We start from the raw sequence: 24585 nt of genomic DNA on the forward strand, positions 1-24585 counted from the left end.
CTTTTTTCTAAATACTATTGTCACAGTGGTTTTTTTTAGTTGTTGTTGTTTGTTTTAAAAGCATTTTCTAAGGTCAGCGTGGAAACAGTAAAGTAAAATGTACCATGTCGACCAATTTTTAAAAAGTCAACACGTGGGATTTGGTTGTTTAGGAAGAGGGGGCAGAGAGACAGAGCAAGCGAGTGACAGAGAGAGAGAGAGCGAGTTTTGAGATGGGGAGATTTGTGACGTTTAGCTTGGAGTGCGTAGTGTGCGTTGTGTAGTTAGTCTGTTGTGTTGTTTTTGTGTCAATGACGGCACTAATGACTGTCACAAATGCAGATTACAATGTAAACACCGTCTCTAGGTGGAAAAGAAGAGTGATACACCTCCTGTTGTCAGGCCTGCAGGTTTATCCCTGTGGTGCTCTCCTCTGTCTTGTGGCGGACAAACTTTTTTTTTTTTTTACTGGAACAAATAATTTGTGGGGCATCTTATTGCAACACCTGATTGTTCTCTCATTTTAGTTATAGTAGTTTTTTTAATTGGTTGCAAAAAATTAAAAAACGCCAGGTGTACTGGCTGCATTTTTAGATAAATAGTTGTATATGTTTACAAAATGTGTGCATAAGTTATCAAAATGTACATTTATATTTTAATTTCAACCTATAAAATAATTTACTCAACATGTCTGCGATTTGTACAGTAAAAAACACTATCACTAAGATTTTATGTTTTTTGTGTGATTTCAGATGAGTTGTGTTAATACAGTATGTCAATGAAAAAACAACTGTAAACTCGTGAGGTTGAGCTGAAAAGAATGATACCAAGCAAGGCAAGACAAAAAAATAAAATGAAAAAAAATTTAAGGTGAAATACAAATGTGAAATCAAAAGGAGTCAAAAATGGACAGTTATATTTTAGACCTCAGTGGGTTAATCCAACAAATCATGAAGAATTTGGTTTAAATTTTTGTTCATGACAGTGCAGATTTCTGACATTTTGTGTAATTTAAGCGTGTAACAATTAGATTTTTTTTCTAACAAAAAAAGTGAGACACTTAAGTTAGACTTGTGTTTGTAAATGAACCGCCCCATGTTGTGTAGCTTTCTGGATTGTATACTTAGTGGGCTACATATTTATTTATTATACAGGCTATACAGTACATAGTATCACAATTTGCATGTTTTATGTAATTAATTATGTGGGCTACAGAAAATAATTAAGTTTATTAATAATTAAGATTATATTTATATGAAAAACGTGTATACTTACTGAATTTTAATAATTTTAACCATATGTAACCACCTGTATATGTGTTTGAAAAAAAAAAGCCTTTGATTTTTCCACCCCATTTGATTCCTTTGCCACCCTCACACCACCCTAATTTCTCTAGATCCACCCCTGTTTAAACAGTCAGGAAGCTGTAAAACTAGGAAAACTCTGGTAGGTGAAGGAAGTGCAGAATAGTTCTTCAATCAGTCAAATTAATTTCAGTTTGATCTGCATACAAGCTAAGAGATCTTTTATTAGACTGGCACAGTAGCCTTAAATGTTTAAATGTATGCAGTTTAAAGTTTCTGATTCTGATGTGCAGAAGAAGCGTCACCTGACCCCTTTGCTCGGGAGCAATGTTAGAAAGTTTAACGTTAAAAAAAACATGTTTTTCCATGATTTGGACACAAATTGTGGCTGGATTAGAGAGAAGGTAGGTCAGCCCCTGAGAGCATAAGGAGTAAATAAAATCCATTAGCAGTGGTTGAACTTTGACCTCTGACTTTTACCACTTTCTGGCATCGTTTCAAATTACAGAGAGGTGTGTTTAAACAAATAGAACTGTGACAGGAGAGCGATTAACTACTGATGAATTTATATGTTTTACTGGGAGGGATATAGAAACAGAACATATAGAGTTACATGTGAGCTGCTGGACAGAGAGGTGATATTCATGTGAATGACTTCATTAAGTACGAGTTTGATTTCTTTCTTTTATTCATTTTTCAAATCCCGATGATTTTTGTCATGGCTAGTGGTCGGAAGTACTCAAAATGCAGATTTCAGTACAGTGTGTTTATTTACAGTGACACATGATCACACAGCAAAGCAACAGTCTTTGCGACTGGGTTCTGAGGTGTCCTGAAGGCTCCAGTCATCGTCATGGGCTTGGTCAGAAGAAACACCAGAAACAAGTCCAAAACCCAGTGTGAACACTTACTCAGCCTGGGATTCCTGCACAGACAGGAGCAGAAGCTAAGTATCAGGGAACACACAGGCGATGGAGAAAAATGTTCATATGTTGGCGAGCCAACTTTACTAACTAGCTTAGTCTACAATCCAGCAATGAATGAATGTCTTCTTGTGGCTTAAATGGGTCTGTCTGATGACCAAATCTCTCATAGGTGTGGTAATCGACCCAGGTGCAAATAAGCTGAGACATGCCTTTACAAAGCAAGGTGTGGCTAGTGACAACAGATAGAGAGGGGTAGAGAAACACAGAGAGAGAAAGAGCGAGAGAGGAGAATATGAGCCAGGAGACTGGAGGACCATGATTTTTTGATTAATCGGAGTATTTCAACTGACTGTTTTATAGAAGTCAGTAGGATTTTGTAGACAGTTTATATAGACGGTAAGTGATGCATGAGATTTTTAACTACACAGAAACTAAGGACCAGAAAAATGTTTTTTCCTGTGTGACTGTAGGGCAAAGTTTCAGATTTCAGATTTGCTTATGTAAACTTGATTGCTTTATGGAGGTACACCATAATATATACGATATGTTAAGGTATATGTGTTTTTGTTATCATCCTGAGTGTTGAAGACTTTTCCATAACAGCTCACCAGGTGATTATTTTTCTCCAGTTTACTTTTGCATTAAGGGAGCATGAGGGTTTTTTCTCTCTGTTACAAACCAAAAGTGAAACCAAATAGAAGGGAGCTGATCATAGTGCACAGTTTCTATGAATCAGTGTTGGCGTCAGTCACAAAGACTGGGACCTGAAGTCAAATGATTACCTTTGAATCACTATCAGCACTGTATAAAGCTGTAACTCACACAAATCTGCTTCACTAACACTTCAAATCCCAACCATATCCTGTTTCCAACTCAATCACTTAAAGATGAAGAAGGACATTAAAATATACATGAATGCAAGAATAATAACTATAGTTATTATTCTTGCATTCATGTATATTTTAATGTCCTTCTTTAAAAGTACAGTCTTCTTTAAAAGTACAGTCTTAAATATGCAACGGAATATATTCCGTTGCATATTTAAGACTGTTTCACCTGTACTTTTACTTTCTATACTTTAACTCCCCTTTGCTGCTGTTGGGTTCAATATTGAGGAGGGATACAGGAGGTAATCAACTTTCAAAATAACAACACTGATCCGGCCAGGTGAAGTCAAACGATGATTTTAATGCACGCGTGGGGAGACCACCGCTGTACGCCGACAGCGCCGATCCCCAACCACCAAAGCATAGGCAGGTGTTTTATACCTTCAGGGCTTAAATTTAATGACGCCCCTTAAACGTCAAACAGATACAGTTCATACATAGGTTTCAAAACCACAATGACTTTTAACACAGTTTAAAAATAACATTGTCTCCGTCTCCACGGCAGATACCTCCTGTCAGCCTTCTGACTTTCACTTCTCGTCTGGAACACCAGACCCACATCCTGCAAGAAACTGTTCCTCTTTTTGCAAAGACAATTTTGCAGTTGCAAGCAAACATGACTAACCTCTCACCTATAAATGAGTCTATCTGCTGTGTGAGTGTGTGTGGGTGTCAGCATGAAATGCACTCAGTTTCACCTCTCACCTCACCAGCTGTAATAAAGGCTAATTGGGTACCAAAATGTTTAAACATCTAAATACAATATCAATACTGTAAACTGTATGATTAATGCAATGGTAATGATGATGATTATTAACAATAGCAGTAAAATATTTCTCTAATCCCCACACTGCTAAAACGTCTTTGCTTTTATTTCGTGAATTTATGAATGGTTGAGATCAGTGGTGCAAACAAACAAAAACATAAGCTATGAACTACAGATGTGAGGAGAAAAAGTTAGTCTATATGTTCTCCACAAATATGACAGTGTGTGGCATATTAACGTTTTGATGAGAAGGTAAAGTCAGAAATTAATCAAATATATAATTAAAACAGTAAAACTTTTTTTTCTGTTCAGTACATATCTGTGATCTGACATCTTAATCAAAATAATGATAATCATAAAAATGTGTTTTACTAATGATTTCAGAATTTTGTCAAAACAATATATTTGAAAATTCATGGCTTACAATAATTATATGTTAGAGTTAAAAATAACATTTAGATCAAGAGCTTATGTATGCTGGTGGATTAACCATAAGAAACATAAGAAAATATTTAGGTAATTACCAGTGCTGTTAACTTAGGGCATCTATGGCATAAACTTTACACTGAGTGGTAAATTTGTTAAGCTCTGTGTATGAATCATCCCCTATGACCTTTAGATTTACTACAGCTCCACTCGGTTTAACAACAGCAGAAGAGGTATTACTGAATAGCACATGATTACCAAAGTAAAAGCACAATGCAGCATTTCTTTTAAAGTTACAGCAATACTAAAAGAAAAAAGGTAACTGGATACATTTGTGGTATTTTCTGTGTAATAACTGCAAATCAGGGCTACAAAATGCTGAGTGCATATTTTAATCACAATGCTACTGCATGTAAATAAGTGTGACCATGCTTCAGCATAGTCTGTATTACCACTCATCAGATTTTCCTTGAATTTGTTAACTTTAAATGACCGGATGTCCAACTTTCAGCTAAGAAGAAATTTAGCTAACCCTTTTACACATAGTGGTCACTACAGTTGACAGCTATTCAACAGCTATTCAAAGGCTGTTTTCTTGTATTTGTGTCAGTGTTGACGGCATACTTGCACTTAAACCACTACATTGGACACTGATGTGTCACTCCATACCCTACCACGTTTAAAAAAAGTACATGTTTAAAAAAATGAAGTTCAAAATGCACATGTTGCATGCACATAGTTCAAAAATCTTTTTGTCATGCCTAAAGATGAATAAAAATACTTAAGAAAAAAAAATCCTGATTGAGGTTGTCATAATTCATGCATGAAAGGGTTAAAAAATATCTATTTCTATCTGCGGTGTCATGTGTCAGTATCCTGCGTTCTGTGTGTTGGAATTTCTATGTGATCACATGACAAGTCCAAGGCAGGGTTAAACAACAAAAGCCCCATTTTGAGACAGAACAGAGCAAGCATCAGAGACAACAGAAAATTCTGACACAGTGGGGGAAAAAGAGCTGCTCTGTGTACAAACTGATTGTTTTCTATGTTACTTAGTGGGCGTTCCCAAAAATGAGTTTTCTGTTTCTGCTGCAGTCTTTTGATGCCACTACAGCTGAAAGTTTTGTTCACTTTTTAGCACACAGCTGTTTGATACATGTTATTATACACTAAGAGATTTGGTAACATAGACTGGTATAGAAATCAAGAAAAGTAAATCATGCTCATAAATCACTGATATTTAAAGTCTCACTGCTGATCAAAATCCTTCAGCTTCTAGTTTGTTTTCCTCTTTTCAGAAAGCCAAAATGTCAAAGATAAATGACATGAGCATTCTGGGGGTGAGGAGCTTCGGGATTGAAGACAAAGACAAACAGGTCATCTCTTTCTTCACTCCTGTGACTGTGCTGGTTGGACCCAATGGAGCAGGAAAAACAGTATGAGGGGACATTCAGATGAGATCAAAAGTTGACTGTGAAGTCAAACAATACATCATTTAGATTTTAATATTTAATTTTTTTAAATGATTAGTGTTTGTGTTTTTATCCATGTGCACCGACCGGGACTTGTGTTTCCTGTTTCATCTTTTTAGACAATTATTGAATGTCTCAAGTTTGCGACATCAGGAGAACTTCCACCTGGATCTAAAGAAAGTGCTTTTGTTCATGATCCAAAGGTTTGTCTTCCGTTCTCTCCTTTTAGCTGATTAGACTCTGAATTTAAAAATGTCCTTAAACAAAGAGTACAAAGAATTTTTTAACAGCAATTATGAGGTTGGATGGGCCAGTTTACATCATGACTTACTTATTTGTTATAACGCATTGGTTCCTAAATTGTGTATTGAAAGGCAAACCTCCAAGTGTTGACCACATTTTATTATTTGAATACAACAGAATTAACACGTGGTTTATATATATTAACACCATAGAAAATATATATTTATTTTTAAAATGCTGACTTAAGTTGAATGTATTCCCAAAGCTACCGGCCTTATGGCTTCAGTTGTTCATACTAGATCCAGAGAGCACAAAAGTCTTGTCAGAAATGTGTTCATCTAAAAAACTATAATCAAATGTTAGACTGAGAACATGAGACTCCTGCCTCTTTTGTACCTGTAGGCAAAATCTTTATCAATATAATGAATGTAGAATTTGTAGTGTGGGCACATCATATCGGAAAATCTGAGATTTGGTGTTATACTTGACTTATCTTAGCCTGTCTACAGTTGCTGAGTCTGCAAGCCAATTTGCAACCCACCCTCACCCTAGATTCTGTTTTTCATCTATTGTCACTGATGTCAGTAAAACTCCACCCTCTGTAGTTACAAATCTTATCATTTTTATAAATGTTGCAGGACGCCCAGAGGACAGTTGTACGAGCCCAGATTGAGCTCTCACTCTCAGACATCAAGGGAGAGGAAATCGAGATCCAACGCTTCGTATCCTGCTCTCTGATAGAAAATAAATACTCCTTTAAAAGTGAAGAGCAGAACATTAAAAGAACAAAGTAAGAACCTGAGTTGTTTTAACTGATGTTTAAAAATGTATAATTTGGATTGAGGTGATATGGTGCCTGTCTTCATGTTCTTCTAGGGATGGAAGGAGGGTGAGCAGGTCTGTTAAGTGTGGCGACCTGCATCAGGAGATAACTTCTGCACTGGGTGTATCAAAGTCAGTGTTGAACGATGTCATCTTCTGTCACCAGGAAGAGTCTAACTGGCCACTTAGTGAAGACAGAGTTCTCAAAGAAAAGTTTGACTCCATCTTCAATGTAATCAAGTAAATCCAACACTTGTCTTGTTTGTGTCTTTTTTCACATTAAATCACTTCAAACCCAACTAAAGTTTGGGTTTGATATATATATATATATATATATATATATATATATAAAAATAAAAGGCAGCACGGTGGTTAGCACTGTTGCCGCACAGCAAGAAGGTCCTGAGTTCAATTCCACCATCAGGCCGGGGTCTTTCTGTGTTTGCATGTTCTCCCCGTGTTTGCGTGGGTTCTCTCCGGGTACTCCGGCTTCCTCCCACCGTCCAAAGACATGCAGCTTGTGGGGATAGGTTAATTGGAAAATCCAAATTGCCATTAGGTGTGAATGTGAGCGCGAATGGTTGTCTGTCCCTGTGTGTTGGCCCTGCGACAGACTGGCGACCTGTCCAGGGTGTACCCCGCCTCTCACCCTATGACAGCTGGGATAGGCTCCAGCGCCCCCCGCGACCCTGAAAAGGATAAGCGGAAGTGGATGGATGGATATATATATATATATATATATATATATATACATACCAGTACGCTCCTTTCAGATATTACAAAGTAAAGAATGTCCTGTCTTTCTTACAGGTATAACAAAGCGAGGGCAAAGATGCATGAGCTGCGTTTGAAGCAAAGTCGGAGAATTGAACAGTGTCAGGCAGAGCTGTTCTACCTGGAGAAAAACAAGGAGAAGGCCCAGCAGCTTAGAGACAATGTAGCCCAAAAACAGGCTGATCTGAGGGCCTCACAAGATCTGATCCTGCACATAGAGAACCAGATCGATCCACTTGAGGTGGGTTCATGAAACAGGCAAGAAAGTTCTGGTACTTTTCTGTAAACCGTTCACATGAAGTGTAATCAATTCTGACCCAGTAAAGGACTAGATGTTACAATCCCTGATAATGCATTGCTTTAAATGGAGAAAATCTTGGGGGATGGCTCCAGAAACTTTACCAGCGGCACACATCGTTGTGTGCCTCAACTTTCGTTGTTTTACCCAAACCAATCTGCCATTTTTCCTTGGTTAGGTTTAGGGATTAGAGATCTGATCTAAATTCTCATGTTAAAATTTGGGACACATCGTCAGCAATGTTCCCTCTAATTTTTCATGTGTCTGAGCGAACGCACAAACTCCCTGAGCGGTCCCTTCGACCACTGAGAGCAACAGCAGGCGTCTGCACTGTGGCCACGCCAGCATCAAATCCATCCAAGTTACATGGTTTATTAAAATAATCAAATTACAGAATTGACATTTATGTTAGACTACTTTTAATTAAGTGCTTTAGCCCACTTACAACGAAAATTTTAAAAAGTCTTGTTCATGACCTGTGTAGTATGTTAGCACTATTGGAAGTAAAAATAACTTGAACTCCAATTTTGAAAACACAACTTTCTTTTACATATATATATATATATATAAATAATATATATTTATATATATATATGTAATGTAATATTATATGTAATAAATATAAAGCTCTGATTTGTACTATGAGTCTGTGGTCTGGGAGACAGTCCTGTAACTCTCTGTCTGCAAAATACAGTATATAATGGCCAATGCTAGGCAATTCATTTTATAGTTACTTTTTCAAAAAGGTTACTGAGTTTTGCGAACAAAGGTTTTTGCAGCTGTTTACCTAAAATGCAGCCAAGGTGTTTTCTAAACAAACATTTCACAATATTTACAGAACAATCAGCTGTTCTGCATCAAATTTGATGCCACACAAATCATTTGTGCCACTCCAAAAAATCATTTCTGTCCACTATGAGATAAAGGAGAAAAACAGCCTGATACCTGCAGGCCTGACAACAGGAGATGTATCACTCCTGTAACACCTGTAACATTCAGCAGTGGCCTCATTGTTCTGACATACACAACAAAACTATTGACTAGACTACACACTAACTACACAAGATTTGCGCTAAACGTCGCAAATCTCTCACATCTCAAAACACCGCCGTCACTCCTAAAACTTCCCCCTTCTTAAACAAAACTAAATGCCATGTTGCCATATCATTTTTTGATTGGTCGACATGGTACATTTTTTGACCAATAGGAAAGGCTGGAGGTTGGTTTTGTCTTTTCTCACAGGCGGAGAGTGCTTTTCCTTACAAAACACAGTTTTTATATAAGATATAAACTATGATAGTATTCAGGAAGAAAACCAAACATTGCATATAATTTTATCATAACTCTGGTTTTATGTGGCCTATCAATACAATTTAAAAACTGATATAAAGTCCACACTTTTTCCGTCAATTGTTCCGTCTTTCCTGCTCACATCTCCAATGGTTGTACACGTTGTCATTAACGTGGCTTCACTCCACATCAGCCACGCCGCTTTGCTAGCTAAAACACCGGTGTCGGCACATAAGGACGCTGTCATAGCCTGTCAACGACGTTGATTAGCTGCGTATATACAAATGTCAATCGCATCATTGGCTGAACTATGGGATAAGGTGGCATCGTTCTAATCCCATACGGGAGCAGCCAGTCACTTACTGACTAACACTGCAAAACAGAATTGTTGAAATTTTAATTTCAATTCAGGTTCGACTTTTTTGTGTGTGCGCAACGCAGATTTTTTGTGCGCAGAGTGCTAGCAGTGCGCAATTGCGCACGTGCGCAGCTTAGAGGGAACATTGATCGTCAGTAGTGGACCTTGGATTCATCGGGTGTTTCGGCTATTATCACTAGACACCCTCATCCAAGGAGGCCCTGCCAGGGTTGATCAGGCCCCGGAGCATGTCACTGGTTTATGTTAAAATAGTTTTTCTCGTCTTCTTTTAGTTTTCTACAGTTGATTCTATCTATTCACTGCAACTAAGAAATATTTACCTCTTTAACATTTATGGAGCCTAAGTTCTTCAAAGGAACAGAAAAGGTGACAGAGAGAAGTAAGGCAAGTAAGTAAGATAAAATAGGAGAGAGCAGAGAAGAGAGCAGGAAGGAGGGTGCCCAATCTGGCTTCCCACATCTCCCTGCCGGATCGGGCTGTACCTCCCCACTGCCTCCCAGAAAAGGGAAAAAGAGCAGAGGGGAGAAAAGCGGAACATTTTTCTTTCCTATTTTTTCATTCCTCCTTTTAGTTTCACTACCATGAAGTTAACTGCACAGTCCCCAGGAGGCCCTGAGACAGAAGTATCAGTCAACCAGCAAAACTTCTAATGTTATGTTTTACCCTTTTGACGAACCCTGTTAAGGCAGGCCCACCACGGGTTGATCAATCCTGGGCATGTGTATCGCGGTTAGCTGACTGCCTTAGCTGCCCAAGTGATGTCAGGCCTTTTTAGCCATAGCCAGTGACTGGTCCTCTCAGCAGTGTTAGCCAGTTCTCTTTTAGCCTGCCGTTGTGCCTGTCTTCTGATCCCAATCTCTCTCAGCAGTTTTGCTGTTGTAAAACTACTTAGAGCAGGACAACAAAGCCCCTGCACCCCACTTCCACTGGGCGCACCTTGATCTTCCAGCCTCTGTCCTCTGCCTCAGCTGCCAAGTTGGCATACCGCAGCTTCTTACGCTCAAATCCCTCCTCAATTGCTTCCTCGCATGGTACCGTCAGCTCAATGACATACGCAAGTTTTGTGGAGTTAGACCAAAGGACAAGGTCTGGCCGCAGAGTAGTTGTTACGATCTCTGTCGGAAAAATTTGCCTCTGATCCAAGTCCACTTGCATCCACTAATCCCTGGCAACCTTCAGCGGCCCCAGGTCCGGGGTTGAGGGGCTCGTTCTCGGCTTGTCTCCCTCCCGGACGCTCCTCTTGATTCGTAAAAGGATATCCAACTCTGCCCACAGACAGCAAAAACAATACCTGATTAATGTGGCCACTATGCATTTCACGGTCATCTCCTTCTGCACTTCTGGACACTTCCACACTGGTTCTACCTTTAAATTACTCCCATCAAAATAATGGTTTTATTTTGGGGAAGAAGTTGAATTTTCAGGGAACCAAATCTGGAGAACAGAGCTGAGAGCAAACAATAACTCTTATCCTATCCCTGCTGTTGCGTTTACCTCCCGCCCCTTACTTTAGTGTACCTGGTCAAGGTTGACCAGTCTGTTTTAACAGCTCTTAAATTAGCATAACAAACATTTTTCACCACCAAATTCAGTTCAGTCAGTTGTTCAGTGAGTGAGTGGATTCCCATTCATTTCCTATGGCGGACACTTTTGAACAGGAACACCAAACACATGTCACAAGGTTGATTAAAACACTCAAAATTCAACAAAATCATCACTTTTATATGTTCAAGTGCATAGTGTGGAGGACATCATAAGACCTTGAGGCAATCAGATGTAAAACACAATATTTATGAGTGTTGGTAAATGGTAAATGGCCTGTATTTATATAGCGCTTTACTAGTCCCTACGGACCCCAAAGCGCTTTACATATCCAGTCATCCACCCATGCACACACACATTCACACACTGGTGATGGCAAGCTACATTGTAGCCACAGCCACCCTGGGGCGCACTGACAGAGGCGAGGCTGCCGGACACTGGCGCCACCAGGCCCTCTGACCACCACCAGTAGGCAACGGGTGAAGTGTCTTGCCCAAGGACACAACGACCGAGACTGTCCAAGCCGGGGCTCGAACCGGCAACCTTCCGATTACAAGGCGAACTCCCAACTCTTGAGCCACGATCGCCCCGAGTGTTTTAAGTTGTAAATCAGTCAGATTTGACCCGAACGTGACAGGAAGCTTAAATGAGCTGAAAGTGCACAGTGGCACAGATTAGGTGGTTTCTGCTGAATGTTCTCATTCAAATGCCTTTAGATAATTACAGCAGAGCAACATTCATGTTTGTTCTTGGCACAAGTTTGAGGGTCATGCTGGTAAATAACAGGTAAGTGATCAAACTTACAGAGAAGGATCTAAAAGTTGCAGCCGAGCTTATTAATATGTATGTTGTAAACAAGTGATACCAGGAGAGCACAAATATAAAAACAATGGGGGTTAAAGAAATGTATTTTATTATTTAAGGATTTATAATTTTTTGCAGACACGGCTGAGCGACATAAAAATGAAACTTGAAAATGTGACGAAGCTAGAAAATGAAATCAAAGCTCTGGACAGCTTGAGGAAAGAGATGGAGGAGCACAACAAGGAGCTGGAGGAAACTATGGAAGAGGTAACACAATGTGTGAAAAATGTCTGAACAAACATGAGATGTTTTACTTTTTAGTTACAAAACTTCGAAAGATACTGCACTTTGGATGAAGTTTCATGATCTTGAAAGAGAAACTAATCGATCAAAGATTCATTCGTTTGAGATCTTTGTGATTTTCTGTCAGGTCCAAAATCTTTGCTCAGTGCCTGATCTACTCGTTGGTTTTTCTTTCCTGTGACTTCCTCCACCTCCTGAAAGGGAAAATAAGCTGACACAACGGAAGAGATCCAAAATACATGACAGAGCCATAGAGGATAACAAGATTTCCAGGGATCAACCTAAAAGGCAGTCATGCTTATTTTAGTTTGGTTTTTGTGCACCTTTGTGGGATCAGTCTTAAACAAGAATGACCAAATTTAAATTAAGTTAGGTTTCTGAAGCTCCAAGGGCCATTTCTGGAAGTTCTTGATCACTTCTTTGACATTTTCATCACTGGAGTTTCCACTGGAGTCAGACCTCAAGACCCATTCATTTAACTGTAGAACAATTCCAATCCATTGACCTTTGTCTGTGTGTTTCAGGTGTTTCAGGATTCAGATGAGCAGCTACAGCATACTTACGAGAACCACCAGAGGACAGTGAAGGAGAAAGAGCAGAAGCTCCAACAGCACCAGGAGGAGCTGCAGACCTTTGACCAAGAATACCAGAGACTGACCAGAGAAACGAATGATCTGCTGGTAGAAAAAGGTTCACTCACCTGCATATACCAGAGTAGCTCCTGACATTTTCCTCCACACCTATGAAAAGTAGGAGTGGGTTTTGATTATCGATTTTCCGATTAAAATCAATTCTAGCTTGAATAACGCAATGTCGATTCATTAAAATCCTGAATCAATTTTTATATATACATTTATTTTGCCCGAAACGCTAAAACAGTAAATGAGAGCAGATACACGGATTCTGCACAAAGATGTAAACACAAAGCGTAGATCCGCCGACGCTTCAGAATCTGTGAGATGCCCGCTTTCTCACTGACGGCACGTACACGGACACGCCATTGGATGAGAAAGCGGACATCTCACAGATTCTGATGCGTTGGCGGGTCCACGCTTTGTTTCCATCTTTTTTTGCGCTAGATTTTGAAGCTGCAGATTTTGTCTTTCTCCAACCAAATTTGACTGAACCAGCAGCAAAAGAAGATCCAAATTATGCTTCACATTTTGCTTTACATAAACATCATCATGAATTCCCTCTTGCTGTTTTGCTTCCACCACGATAAAATGACACTTCATGCACAGCTCTCTCTCTCTCAGGTATAGTTTCCCATCTAAAAATCTCTGTTTTCTGGTCTCATAGCTGCTGATTCTTGTCTGTGTACAATATTTACCATACTAAATGAAAAACTATGTAGTGGGTCAGTTTAAGCAAAAGGTTTCCACTGAAATTGAGCCTTTACGATGTTAACCATGAACTAACCATGAACTGGTGAAGAGCCCTGACAGCAAACATCTCCCAACACTTACATCACAAACATGTGACTGGTCAGTAATGATGGTCCTGGAACAACACTGATAAGAAACAACATCATCACAGTCCTATCAGATCATGTACTTATCACCATATGTGTAGCGAGTCATTCGTTAAGTTGTGTCTTGTTGTTGTGACATGTTTTCACAGTAAATATATTGCTCAGTACACTGACAGAATAAAAAATACTAGAAGTGGAATAATGCACAGGGTGGATGCTGTGTTTCATCAGTACAGAATTAGCAACATTTTTTTTCCCACAGGTCGTCTACAACATGAAGCTGAACGTCACACTAAGAACACTGAGGACCGCGACAGCCTGGTAAGAAGAAAGAAAACCTCTTCTTTCTTAACTTGTTTGTTTCTGTCAGGATAAAGCAGACATCAAGCTGTTTCTGTGGAGTCTGTAAATACACTAAGGTGGACTTAATTACTCAGAGCAAGCAGTGACATTAAATATGCATGTGGATTAATACAAGGACACAATAACTCTTTTATTTATTCACATGTCATCTGTGTCACAGGTCCACTCTTTGTCATCCTGTCTGGAGATGGAGGGTTATGACCAGCTGCCCTTTGCTGTTTCTCAACTCGAGAGCTTTTACCATCAAGTCACACAAAGGCTGGAGCAGGAAAAGGAGAGAGTCAGTCAGCTCTTGGTAAGAAATGCTCTGTCACACACAAATTTTTGTCAGTATTTGTGTGTAATTTTTCACAGATAAAATGATGTCCAACCAGTCATGGCATATTGCTGCCCCTCCCTGAGCCTGGTTCTTCAGCAGATTTCTTCCTGTTATAAGGGAGTTTTTCCTTCCCGCTGTCATGCAATGTGTTTGCTCATAGGTGGATCATCCAATCTGTCGGAGTTTTCTCTGGTTCTCTGTATTATTGTAAGGTCTTTACCTTACATTATATACTGCCTTGAGATAACTGTTTTTGTGATCTGGTGTGATAAAAATTAAATTTAACTGAAAACAGAATTCTAAGATAAAATACACGTTAGCTAGAGATGCCTGCAAAAAAGTCATCTGAACAATCATATATGAACGTCTTGATGCATTCTCAATCATCCAGGAAAATAAATCTCCAAAAGTTGATTCTGTTCATCTGGACATAGCGTTTCTTCACTCATCCAAGTGACTTCTTCAGTCTGACTGAAGAAGTCACTTGGATGAGTGACGAAAATGAAACGTTTCTCCCAGGAAACGCTATGTCCAGATGAACAGAATCAACTTTTAGAGAATCATATATGAGATATTTGTGCTCTTCACTTCTGTTCTTCCTCCTCTTAATATTTGGTTCGATCAGGCAGAGCTGCAGAAACTGGAGCAGCAGAAGCAGCAGTCTGTTGATGAAATGAGGGACAGGAAGACGTACATGGAGAGAACGGTAGAGATGAAAAAAGACGAGCAGCAAAAGAAGCAGCAAGAGCTGAAAAACATCACAGAAGAGCTGCAACGACTGCAGGATTCATGTAGTCGACTGCAAGAGCTGGAAAATAAACTGGCTGAAGTGGTGAGAATGCACACACACATGGATCATGATGTTTTTGAGGTTGTGAAATCGTCACAGGTTGATTTCTTTGATATTCTCTTTTTCTGGATCAGAGACTGGATATATCATGCGTGTCTCTTACACTAGATTGATCCTACTCTTTTACAGCTTGATGTATTTATCCACTGACTCTGTTACAGCTGCTTTGTATGAATCACAGTTCAAAAGCGTCCTTCTTTGTCTGACACTTGTCTCCTCCACTTGTTCTTATATCATAGATTGTGTTTTGTGTGTGTTTCTCTTCAGGAGCATGAGGATGCAGTTCAGAGCTCCAGTGTGGAGGAGCTGAAGGCCGAGGTCGAGGAGCTCCAGGAAGAAAAGGCTGAACTCGACTGCACACAGAGACAGCTCGACGAAGAGATGGAGACACTCAACATGCACACAGCTGCACTCACACAGATGGACATACTGAAAAAGGGCAAAGTAATGAGGAACCTAAACTCACCTGCTGCTGTTTCTCTACTTCTCTTACTGATCATCTCCCTTCTTTCCCTTATCCCCTCTCATCTTCCCTCTTTCTGTCCTCCAGGCCGAGATGGAGGAGCAGATTCTTCAGATCCGGTCTCATCACTGTGAGGATCTGGTGTCTCTATTGGGCCACTTTCCAAACAAGAAAGAGCTGGAGGACTGGGTCTCATCCAAGTCAAAGGAAATCAGCAGCACCGGGGACAGACTTACAAAGCTCAAGTTAGTAACATTTAAGTAGAAAACAATGCTTTTAAGATGGATCTTCTCCCGACACTCACCACTGTTATATTGTGGTTTTCATCTCAGAATGGACTTGGCATCAAATGAGCAGAATAAAAGCCACATTACTGCTGAGTTGCTGAAGAAGGAGCTGCAGTTAGCTACAGATGAAGAGAAGTTCTTGAATGTTTGCAGCAGTCGAGATCTGGAGCAGGACCTGAGCAACCTGCAGAGAGAGCTGGACGAGATATTCAAGACAAAAGGTAAATGGTCTCAAACAGGAAGAGTGGTAGCTTCTTTGGACCTTGCGATCAGTTTTACGTGGGAACTATTTTCTTACTACTGTCTTCATCCACCAACCAAAAGAATACTGCAGCTATGTGACATTGGGTCATCTGGGAGGTGCAGCATGAACGTTTACATCCTGTCACACTGTCAGAAGCTCTCGTCACAGTTGATGCACGCTTCCTTCTGCAGAGATAGTCAGAGAGTTGAAAGAAAATAGTTTCTACTTGCTCACAAAAATGTTTGTTTTTTTGTCGTGAGACACTGCTTCTAAATTATTATTATTATTGTTTATATGAAGCTCTGAGCACCACAGGACAAGCACCACTTAGAAGAGAACTGCTTCTTTAAGCCTCCTAATGTAGTATCCATATGAATAAACATGATTCCTGTGTCCTTCTTTCTGCTTCTGTCCTGGTTTAGCTCTACTAGCTGGAACTAAAGTGGTGTACACCCAGTTCATCAGCAAGCTGAGCGAGCACAGGGAGCCCTGCTGCCCCGTGTGCCGACGATCGTTTCCCTCAGAGTCTGAGGTGCAGGAAGTTGTCAGAGTCTTGCAGTCTAAACTACACCTGGTGCCAGAGAAACTGAAGATCACTGAGCAGGATCTGGAGAGGACAGAGAGGAGGAGAGAGGAGATAGTGGCTCTCAGGCCTGTGAGGTACAGTGTCAGAGACGTTTGTGTCAAACCAACAGTCCAGTCTGTCCTCATTTCCTTGTAAGAGATAAAAACGAAGAATCCACTGTCGATTCATTGATTTTTCTCTTTTATGTCTCATGTCAGGGAGGCCATTGTGCAGTTTCAGGAAAATGAGCTGCCAGCATTGAGGAAGCGGCTGCAGACTGTGGACAGAGAAGCTGAGAGGCTGAAGGGTGATGTGGAGGAGCAGGAGGCTCTGCTCGCCATCCTGAGGTCTGAGGAGGAAAAAGCCAAAGACTGCCTGCAGGGCATTTCCCTCATGGACTCATACCTGGTACCAAACATTTATCTGTCTCATTCTTTCTCACCACATGTGCCAGACACAGCCAGGACCTGCACACATCTGTCCTTTTTTCATGACAAAGAATCAAGTTTAGAAAGTACATAAAAAGTGATGAGATCTGGATTTCCTTCTCTGTAGAGAAACCTTGAAGAGGTGGAAAGGAAAATTGATCAGCAGGCATCCAAACTCCAGGAAGTAAACCTGGACAACACATTTCAGCAGCTCAGTCAGGACAAACATGAAACTCAGGACCAGCTCGACACCAGTAAGACAACCAGCTCTGTTTCCAGCCCTGATTTTAACTCCGACCCTTGATTTCTCCCATGAAACCCATGACAATCCAAACTGTGTAAAAACTGGACTTACTTCATATCTTTTATATCTGCGTCTCTGCATTGCAGCATGATTTTCTTTCCTTTGGCCTTTTGTGTCCTTGCAGCTTACAGCACAATTGTGCGTAAACATAAACAGATCCAGGACCAGCAGGAGCAGATTCAGAGGCTGAAAAGTGCAGCGATAGAGATGAGAGACGAGCAGCTTCAGCTGATCAGAGACAAACAGAAGCATCAGCACCTGGAGGAGCTGAGTGCAGAGATCACTGCTAGGATGGAGGCCTTAACCACAGAGATCAGGGTGCTGTTTATTTATTTATTATTATTATTCATTTACCTAATTTTATTTCTCTGTAAGTGGAAACAAATATTTAACGTTGCATTTTTTCCTCTGACTTTGTGGTCGAACAGGAGGGAAATGAAGAACTGTGCCCTTTATCAGCTGCTCTGGAGAAGCTGCAGCAGGAAAAGCAAAAGCTGGTGGAGCAGAAGAAGCAGAGAGAGGAAGAAGAGCAGAAGAAGGTGGATGCATACATGCTCTTTTAGTGGGAACGTGTCCTTCTTTCTATCTGCTGCACATTGTCAGGTTCCTTTGCTCATAACCAAAACCAATGAATCAACACAGTTCAAATAACACACAGTTATAAAATACATTTGCACGTAGAACCGTGTTTAAGACAAAAACATAACATCATGTGTGCAATGTTCTTAGAGCATTTCTATCAAACAGAGTTGTGAATGTTTATGAGGTAACTGCTGTAACTCTGTTACCGACAGATTCGTAACACTGAGGAGAGACTGAAGGAAATCACTGCTTTGCAAAGAGACGTCACTAAATATGTTGATGAGGGAAGAGACAAATACAAAGAGGTAACGTGATGATCGCTGCTGGATAAACAGGATTTGATGCTTCTGTTTAAACAAAGGAAGCACTGAAGCACCTTTCCTTAGTGTTTAGAGGATTTCACCAGTTTCCTAACTAATATGCACTTCAGTTAGGACTATCTCATCACAACTGTATCCATTTATTTTAAATGTGGACTGTAATCGTGTTGATTTATTATTTTTTTATACTATCTGTCTGCCAATGTTGCAGGACAAAGAGTCAGAGTATCGAGCAGCAATGACTCAGCTCCAAGAGGCTGAGAGGAATAAAGAGAGGATCAGCACAGAGATGGGAAACATCCAGCAGGACATAGACACTCAAAAGGTATCAGAGTCGGTGTTTTTCTCTTTTTTTTTTAACCTGTAATTTTAAAAATGAAACTTAGGGTTATTTACTCTCATTGCTGATGTTACACCCACCTTTACATCTATTTAAAAGTTAAACCACAAACTATATATACAAGATGGTTTTAGCCCCATGAAATCAGTCCAGAAGTGACTTAAACCTGCATTGCTTCTAATGAACAGCAGGGGGCAATTCTTTCCTGATTGAGTTTATAGTTTAAACCTTATTGAATAGAATCTTATTTTAAATATTTTTGTAAATTATGGTCTTCATTAGGCTGATAAAGCAGAGAATGCATTAGGGCGGGTCTACCTTTTGATTGACAGGTCACTGCTGTTTCTCAGCCAGATCCACAGCTTGCTCGTCACTCTTGCTTGTTGCTAAAAAAGGGAGATGCCAGGAGTTTAATAACTTTAAAACTTTGATTTCTTTACTAAATCGTGACGTCACAGTGGCTACATTCATCTTTTATAGACAGTCTATGAGGAAACTCTGGGCTCTTTGTCCTTTAATTGTAGAAAAACTTCCAACATCCAAATTCTTGTGAAGAATGTAGTATAAAAAAGTCTATTTTATTATCACACTGACACTTTGTGTTCACTGACTTCAATGCTGCCATTATTGAAATGTTCCTTAGGTCAAAGAGCGCTGCTTATGGGACAACCTGACCTTGAGAAAGCACGTTAATAAGCTGAAGAACATGGCGGCCAAACGTGAGGCTCTGCAGGAAGAACTGAGCTACATGCAAGTCTCGCTGCTTCAGCGGTGAGAGTGCTGCACTGTAAAGTCAGCCCCAGCCTCTGCTAAAGCAGCAGTGTCACACCTCAGGTGGGGAAAGATTACTCAGGGCCAAGTCAGACTCAGTTTTTTACCCTCATGTGTCTTTCTGTGGGTGTCCAGACAACATGAGGAAGAGGAAAGCAAGCTGGCCGAACTGAAGAGCGAGCGCAGTCAGGAGCAGGGCGCACAGAAACCCCTGGAGGAGCAGATACTGGAATACAGGTTTGTTACAAAATTGACTGGTCAGTTTTAACAGCTCTTAAATTGACATAAGAAACATTTTTCACCACCAAATTCAGTTCAGTGGGTGGGTCAATGGGTTATTCATTTTGTCATTCAGTGACCCATTCAGGGGGTCAGAGGCCAAGGGGGGGAGGGGGGTAGATTCTCATTCATTTTCTATGGTCATTATTGACCGGGATGTAACAAAGTTGATTAAACACCAACAAAAGAGGTGCTCATCACTTTTATATGTTCAAGTGCATAGTGTGGAGGATGTCATAAGGCCTCCAGACAATCGGATGTAAAACACAATATTCATGAGTTTTTTCATTTGTAAATCGGTCAGATTTGACCCGAACACGACAGGAAGGTTAAACACATTTCCCATAATTCATCGCTGTAACCCAGAGTACTTCAGTTATCTCAGGGTTATATAACATGATTCACACAATAAAGGCGACAATTTTCAGTATTCAACATCACATGTGAAACGTGTGCAAAACACTGGTAAAAACTCTTCCCTCCATGCTGAGTGTGGAGCCTCGACAGAGCTGAGAAAATCCCTGATTCTCCCCGAAAGTTCACATGAGCACATGAAACAAGAGCGCTTCACTCACTTTCACTCATCTCTGATCTGAACCTTTGATTGCAGCAAACAGCTGGAGGAAGATCAGTACGGCAAAGCCGAGGAGCTCCACAGAAACAAGATGATTGAGATGAGAACCACACAGGTGCTCAGCAGAGACCTGAAACTCTACGAAGAGGCTCTAGATCAGTAAGTTTACTGCATGTCGTCGCTTGATCGTCAGTGTGGGACAGAAACCATGTGAACGTCATCAGAGTTTCTGTTTCTCTGTTGCTTCCACAGAGCCATCGTGAAGTTTCACAGCATGAAGATGGATGAGATCAACCAGAACATCAGAGACCTGTGGCGCAGCACCTACAGGGGTCAAGGTGCATCTCACTGACCCCCTCAGACAAAAATCAGCTCAGTGATTGAAGACGTGCTTGTATCTATGAAACTACAGCAGAGTGTGATCGAGACGTCTCAGACACATTTTACACGTCTGATCACCAGAAAACTGCTCAGTGGGTAAATGTGAGTGTTTGGTCTTCACCTCGTGTCTCCTCTGCAGATATCGAGTACATCGAGATCAGGTCTGAGGTGGAGGAGAGGTCGGAGAGGCGGAGGAGCTACAACTACAGAGTAGTGATGATGAGAGGAGACGCAGACGTGAATATGAGAGGGCGCTGCAGTGCCGGTCAGAAGGTATTTAAAAGATTTTCTGTGTCAACGCCTCTGTCACTTTTAATTTAATTCAATTCAATTCAATTTTATTTATATAGCGACAAATCACAACAAATGTCGCCTCAAGGCGCTTCATAGATACAGAGAAAAGCCCAACAATCATATGACCCCCTATGAGCAAGCACTTTGGCGACAGTGGGAAGGAAAAACTCCCTTTTAACAGGAAGAAACCTCCAGCAGAACCAGGCTCAGGGAGGGGCGGCCATCTGCTGCGACCGGTTGGGGTGAGAGAAGGAAGACAGGATAAAGACATGCTGTGGAAGAGAGACAGAGATTAATAACAGATATGATTCAATGCAGAGAGGTCTATTAACACATAGTGAGTGAGAAAGGTGACTGGAAAGGAAAAACTCAATGCATCATGGGAATCCCCCGGCAGCCTACGTCTATTGCAGCATAACTAAACTCTTGTTTAGTTGGATGGACTGATCCTGTGTGTGTGTTTAGGTGCTGGCATCCCTGATCATCCGGCTCGCTCTGGCAGAGGCCTTCTGTCTTGACTGTGGAATCCTGGCCCTGGATGAGCCCACCACCAACCTGGACCGGGAGAACATCGAGTCCTTGGCAGACGCTCTCGTAGAGTCAGTGCATGCAAACGATGTGTTACCCAGAGAAACCTGATGTTTGTTCAGCCTAAAGCTGAACCTCTGACTTTGTGACTTTCTCTAAAGCAGACGGTGTAAATAAAAGCTCACAGCTTCAAAGTACAAACTTATAATAAATGGATGAAAGATCTCAAAGATAGCCTGACAGGACAAACATTAAACACACTCCAGACCTTACAGAGTCGTAGCTTCATCTGTTGCATTATTCAGACTGCTTCTTGAATCCTCTCCACTTCTCTGTCTCCTCTGTCCTCTCCAGGATCATCAGGACTCGCTCTCAGCAGCGTCACTTCCAGCTGCTGGTCATCACTCATGACGAGAACTTTGTGCAGCTGCTGGTTCGGTCCGGGTGCATCCAGCACTTCTACCGCATCAGCAAGAACCAGGACCAGAACTCAGAGATCACAAAGCAGAGCACAGCCTTCCTCTCTGTGTGACACCTTGTACCTCAGCAGCTATGAAATCACTTCATGGTTCACCCTCTCACACACAGCCACGTGAGCCGCTCGCCCGGCATCAGGATGAAATTTGGATTTGGCGTCTCAGCTGATGACACGTCAGCACGTGAAAGTCTGTGGACTAAAAGACACAACCTGTTCAGAGATCAGAGGCAGCTCCACAGTTTACCTTTATATTTCTATGTTTCCTCTGAGGGGACAGAGTTCTCTTATGAATATTTTTATGGGACAAAGAGGTGTGAGTGGTGTGTGCTGTGATTTAGTTTTTTGTTTTTGTTTTTTTTAGATCTCCTCTGGTTCCTCTAAAGGGCACCCAGGACAGTTCTGAACATCAGCAGCTGTTATAGAGCCAGAGGTGACTTCAGCTGTCAGGATTACCTGCATGCATTAAATTATGTTAATGCATGCAGGAAATCCTTTTTCCTGTTAGGGTGGCTCAATTTTGTAGTTTATTTTTTAAATATTTTTCTTCACTCTTAAATTTGTTTTCCCTACAAATATTTACTGCTGGACTTGGTAGAATAATGCACATTTGTCAGCACTTGCTCACATACACACCGTATGTAGTACCATCGACACTCTATTCGGTGTTTCAGTATTCATGTCTTCTGTTAAAACAGGAAGAAAAAACCTTTAACACCTGATGTCTGAGAGGTTTTCATGGCAACAAAGATCTGTCTGCTCTTTGGTGAACGCTGTTTGGCTCATGCTGCAGGAGGTGCAGGTGTTTTTATAGGACAGCTGAGGGGTCACCTGCTCTTTAAGACATGTTTGATCTGTGTGAATGTGACACATCACTTTATTCAGGTTTGTGTGAACATTTATTTATTTTATATTTAACCTCATCATAAATAATGTTGTATACAGCCTGTTTAACAACATAAAAAATATACTGCTATTAAAAAACAGAAAGAAACTCATTGTTACTTCATCGGATCTGGTAATAAGATCATTATGAGAACTACGGCCCTCAAGCGGGAGAAGTGGGAACTACAAAAACAGTAAAGGTTTAAAAAAACAACACAAACACTACTTCCTGTTAGCGATTTTAGTGAAGGTTAGTACAGCTTGGCTTTATCTGACACTGTTTTAAACATTAATGTGTGACATTAATGTGTGACGATGGGCTAAAGATGTTAATGTGTGAAAAAATTCGCTTTCAGCCGTCTAAGCTAGCTCTCGCTAACTGGCACAAGCTAACCCGAAGACAGTAGGATGACAGTTGAAGCTGAGTTGTAACTACCACTAGCTAGCTTCACTGCTACCTCAGATTACTTTCTGTAGAAGTGTTAGTAAAGTTTAAAGAGTAAAACAGCCGCTGATCACATGAATTACACCGCTGTATCCTCTTTGACTTCATGTCTGCGGATCATAAACTACAGAATTTTCCTTGCCCTCTAGTGGACAACTGCATGTGTATAATCATTTTAGAAAAATTACATATGGAAATAACATCCGGTCTGACACTTCAAAATAAAAGGCCCCAATGTGGTTACGCGTTGTGACCACCAGAGGGCGGCATATATCAAACATACTGATTATAAAACTTACTGTAAAGTCTTAAAAAATGTTTGTTAAATGTTTAAAGGAAAGACAAAAGACACACAATTATTCAATTATGGATAAAAATACATTTATAAACCAATAACAGGTACTGTCTACAGGATAATACTAATATCCTACATAATCACTGATGACTGAATTAATTTTTCTGTTGTTTAATTTTTCATGTGAAAAGATATCAAAAGTTTACCTTAATATCTATTTGATCATAAGCTGTTTTTTAAGACACACTCTTTCCAGATCACTTTTCTCATGGGTGTATTTTTTTTTTTAACTTTTCACTTCCAGCTACATTATGTTTGATATGTTTGGACACCGTCTTAGAAAAGCTTAAAGTGCTTCTTATCTTTAAGTCCACAAATTCCTACTCTGCAGCCAATTGAGTTGAAAGTGTCATCTGGAGAGGCTGTCTTTCAGGGTTTATTGTTCTGATCCTTCAAACACAACTGATGGTGCGTTAAATTAAAAGAATGAGAATATTAAAATCAAGTGATCAGACTGATCTACTTCACTGCCAATTGTGCTAATATTTCTCACTGAAAAAGGCACCTGCAGCATGCTGCAGAGATTTCAGAGCTCATGTTGGAAGAGTGAGACATTTCTCCACTCCTGTAAGTTTATTTGTAATGTCAAATGAATATGTGATTAAAAAGATCATCAAGCTACCTGATTCTAAATGCGCTCAGTGGAGTCACAGATGACCTGGAACCTTTCTGGTAAGCTAACAGAAGACTATAAGGAGACAATGCAAAGACAGACAGCATAAATGTATGTATGGTTAGAATGGGTCCAGTTTTGCTGCAGGCAACTGCAAGTGACAAATAAAACTTCATCATCACCATCATCATCATCAGTAAAGTATATTAACAGAAGTAATTTGTACTTCTGTTT

General features: G+C 40.4%; 1 protein-coding gene across 2 annotated transcripts; it reads left to right on the forward strand.

Moving 5' to 3' along the window:
* The first annotated feature begins 1734 nt into the window (after positions 1-1734).
* On the forward strand, positions 1735-23783 carry LOC146491477 (DNA repair protein RAD50-like). 2 transcript variants are annotated; one of them, XM_085152459.1, is made up of 28 exons: positions 1735-2605; positions 5587-5724; positions 5880-5963; positions 6642-6793; positions 6880-7065; positions 7636-7840; positions 12051-12179; positions 12740-12905; positions 13949-14007; positions 14210-14344; positions 14994-15200; positions 15486-15662; positions 15769-15926; positions 16014-16189; positions 16635-16872; positions 16996-17185; positions 17333-17459; positions 17634-17827; positions 17938-18048; positions 18304-18396; positions 18623-18736; positions 19395-19522; positions 19658-19759; positions 20412-20534; positions 20628-20713; positions 20896-21029; positions 21516-21649; positions 21933-23782. In XM_085152459.1, exons 2-28 carry the CDS (start codon positions 5596-5598, stop codon positions 22108-22110), a joined length of 3915 nt encoding a protein of 1304 aa, XP_085008585.1. In that variant the 5' UTR covers positions 1735-2605; positions 5587-5595; the 3' UTR covers positions 22111-23782. The 2 variants fall into 2 exon arrangements, with proteins under 2 accessions (XP_085008585.1, XP_085008584.1); XM_085152458.1 differs by lacking the exon at positions 1735-2605 and having other exon boundaries at positions 5029-5724; positions 21933-23783.
* Positions 23784-24585: the final 802 nt, after the last annotated feature.

Source organism: Neolamprologus multifasciatus, chromosome 23 (genome assembly GCF_963576455.1).
Source record: "Neolamprologus multifasciatus chromosome 23, fNeoMul1.2, whole genome shotgun sequence".
In the NCBI taxonomy this organism is placed as follows: Eukaryota; Metazoa; Chordata; class Actinopteri; order Cichliformes; family Cichlidae; genus Neolamprologus; species Neolamprologus multifasciatus.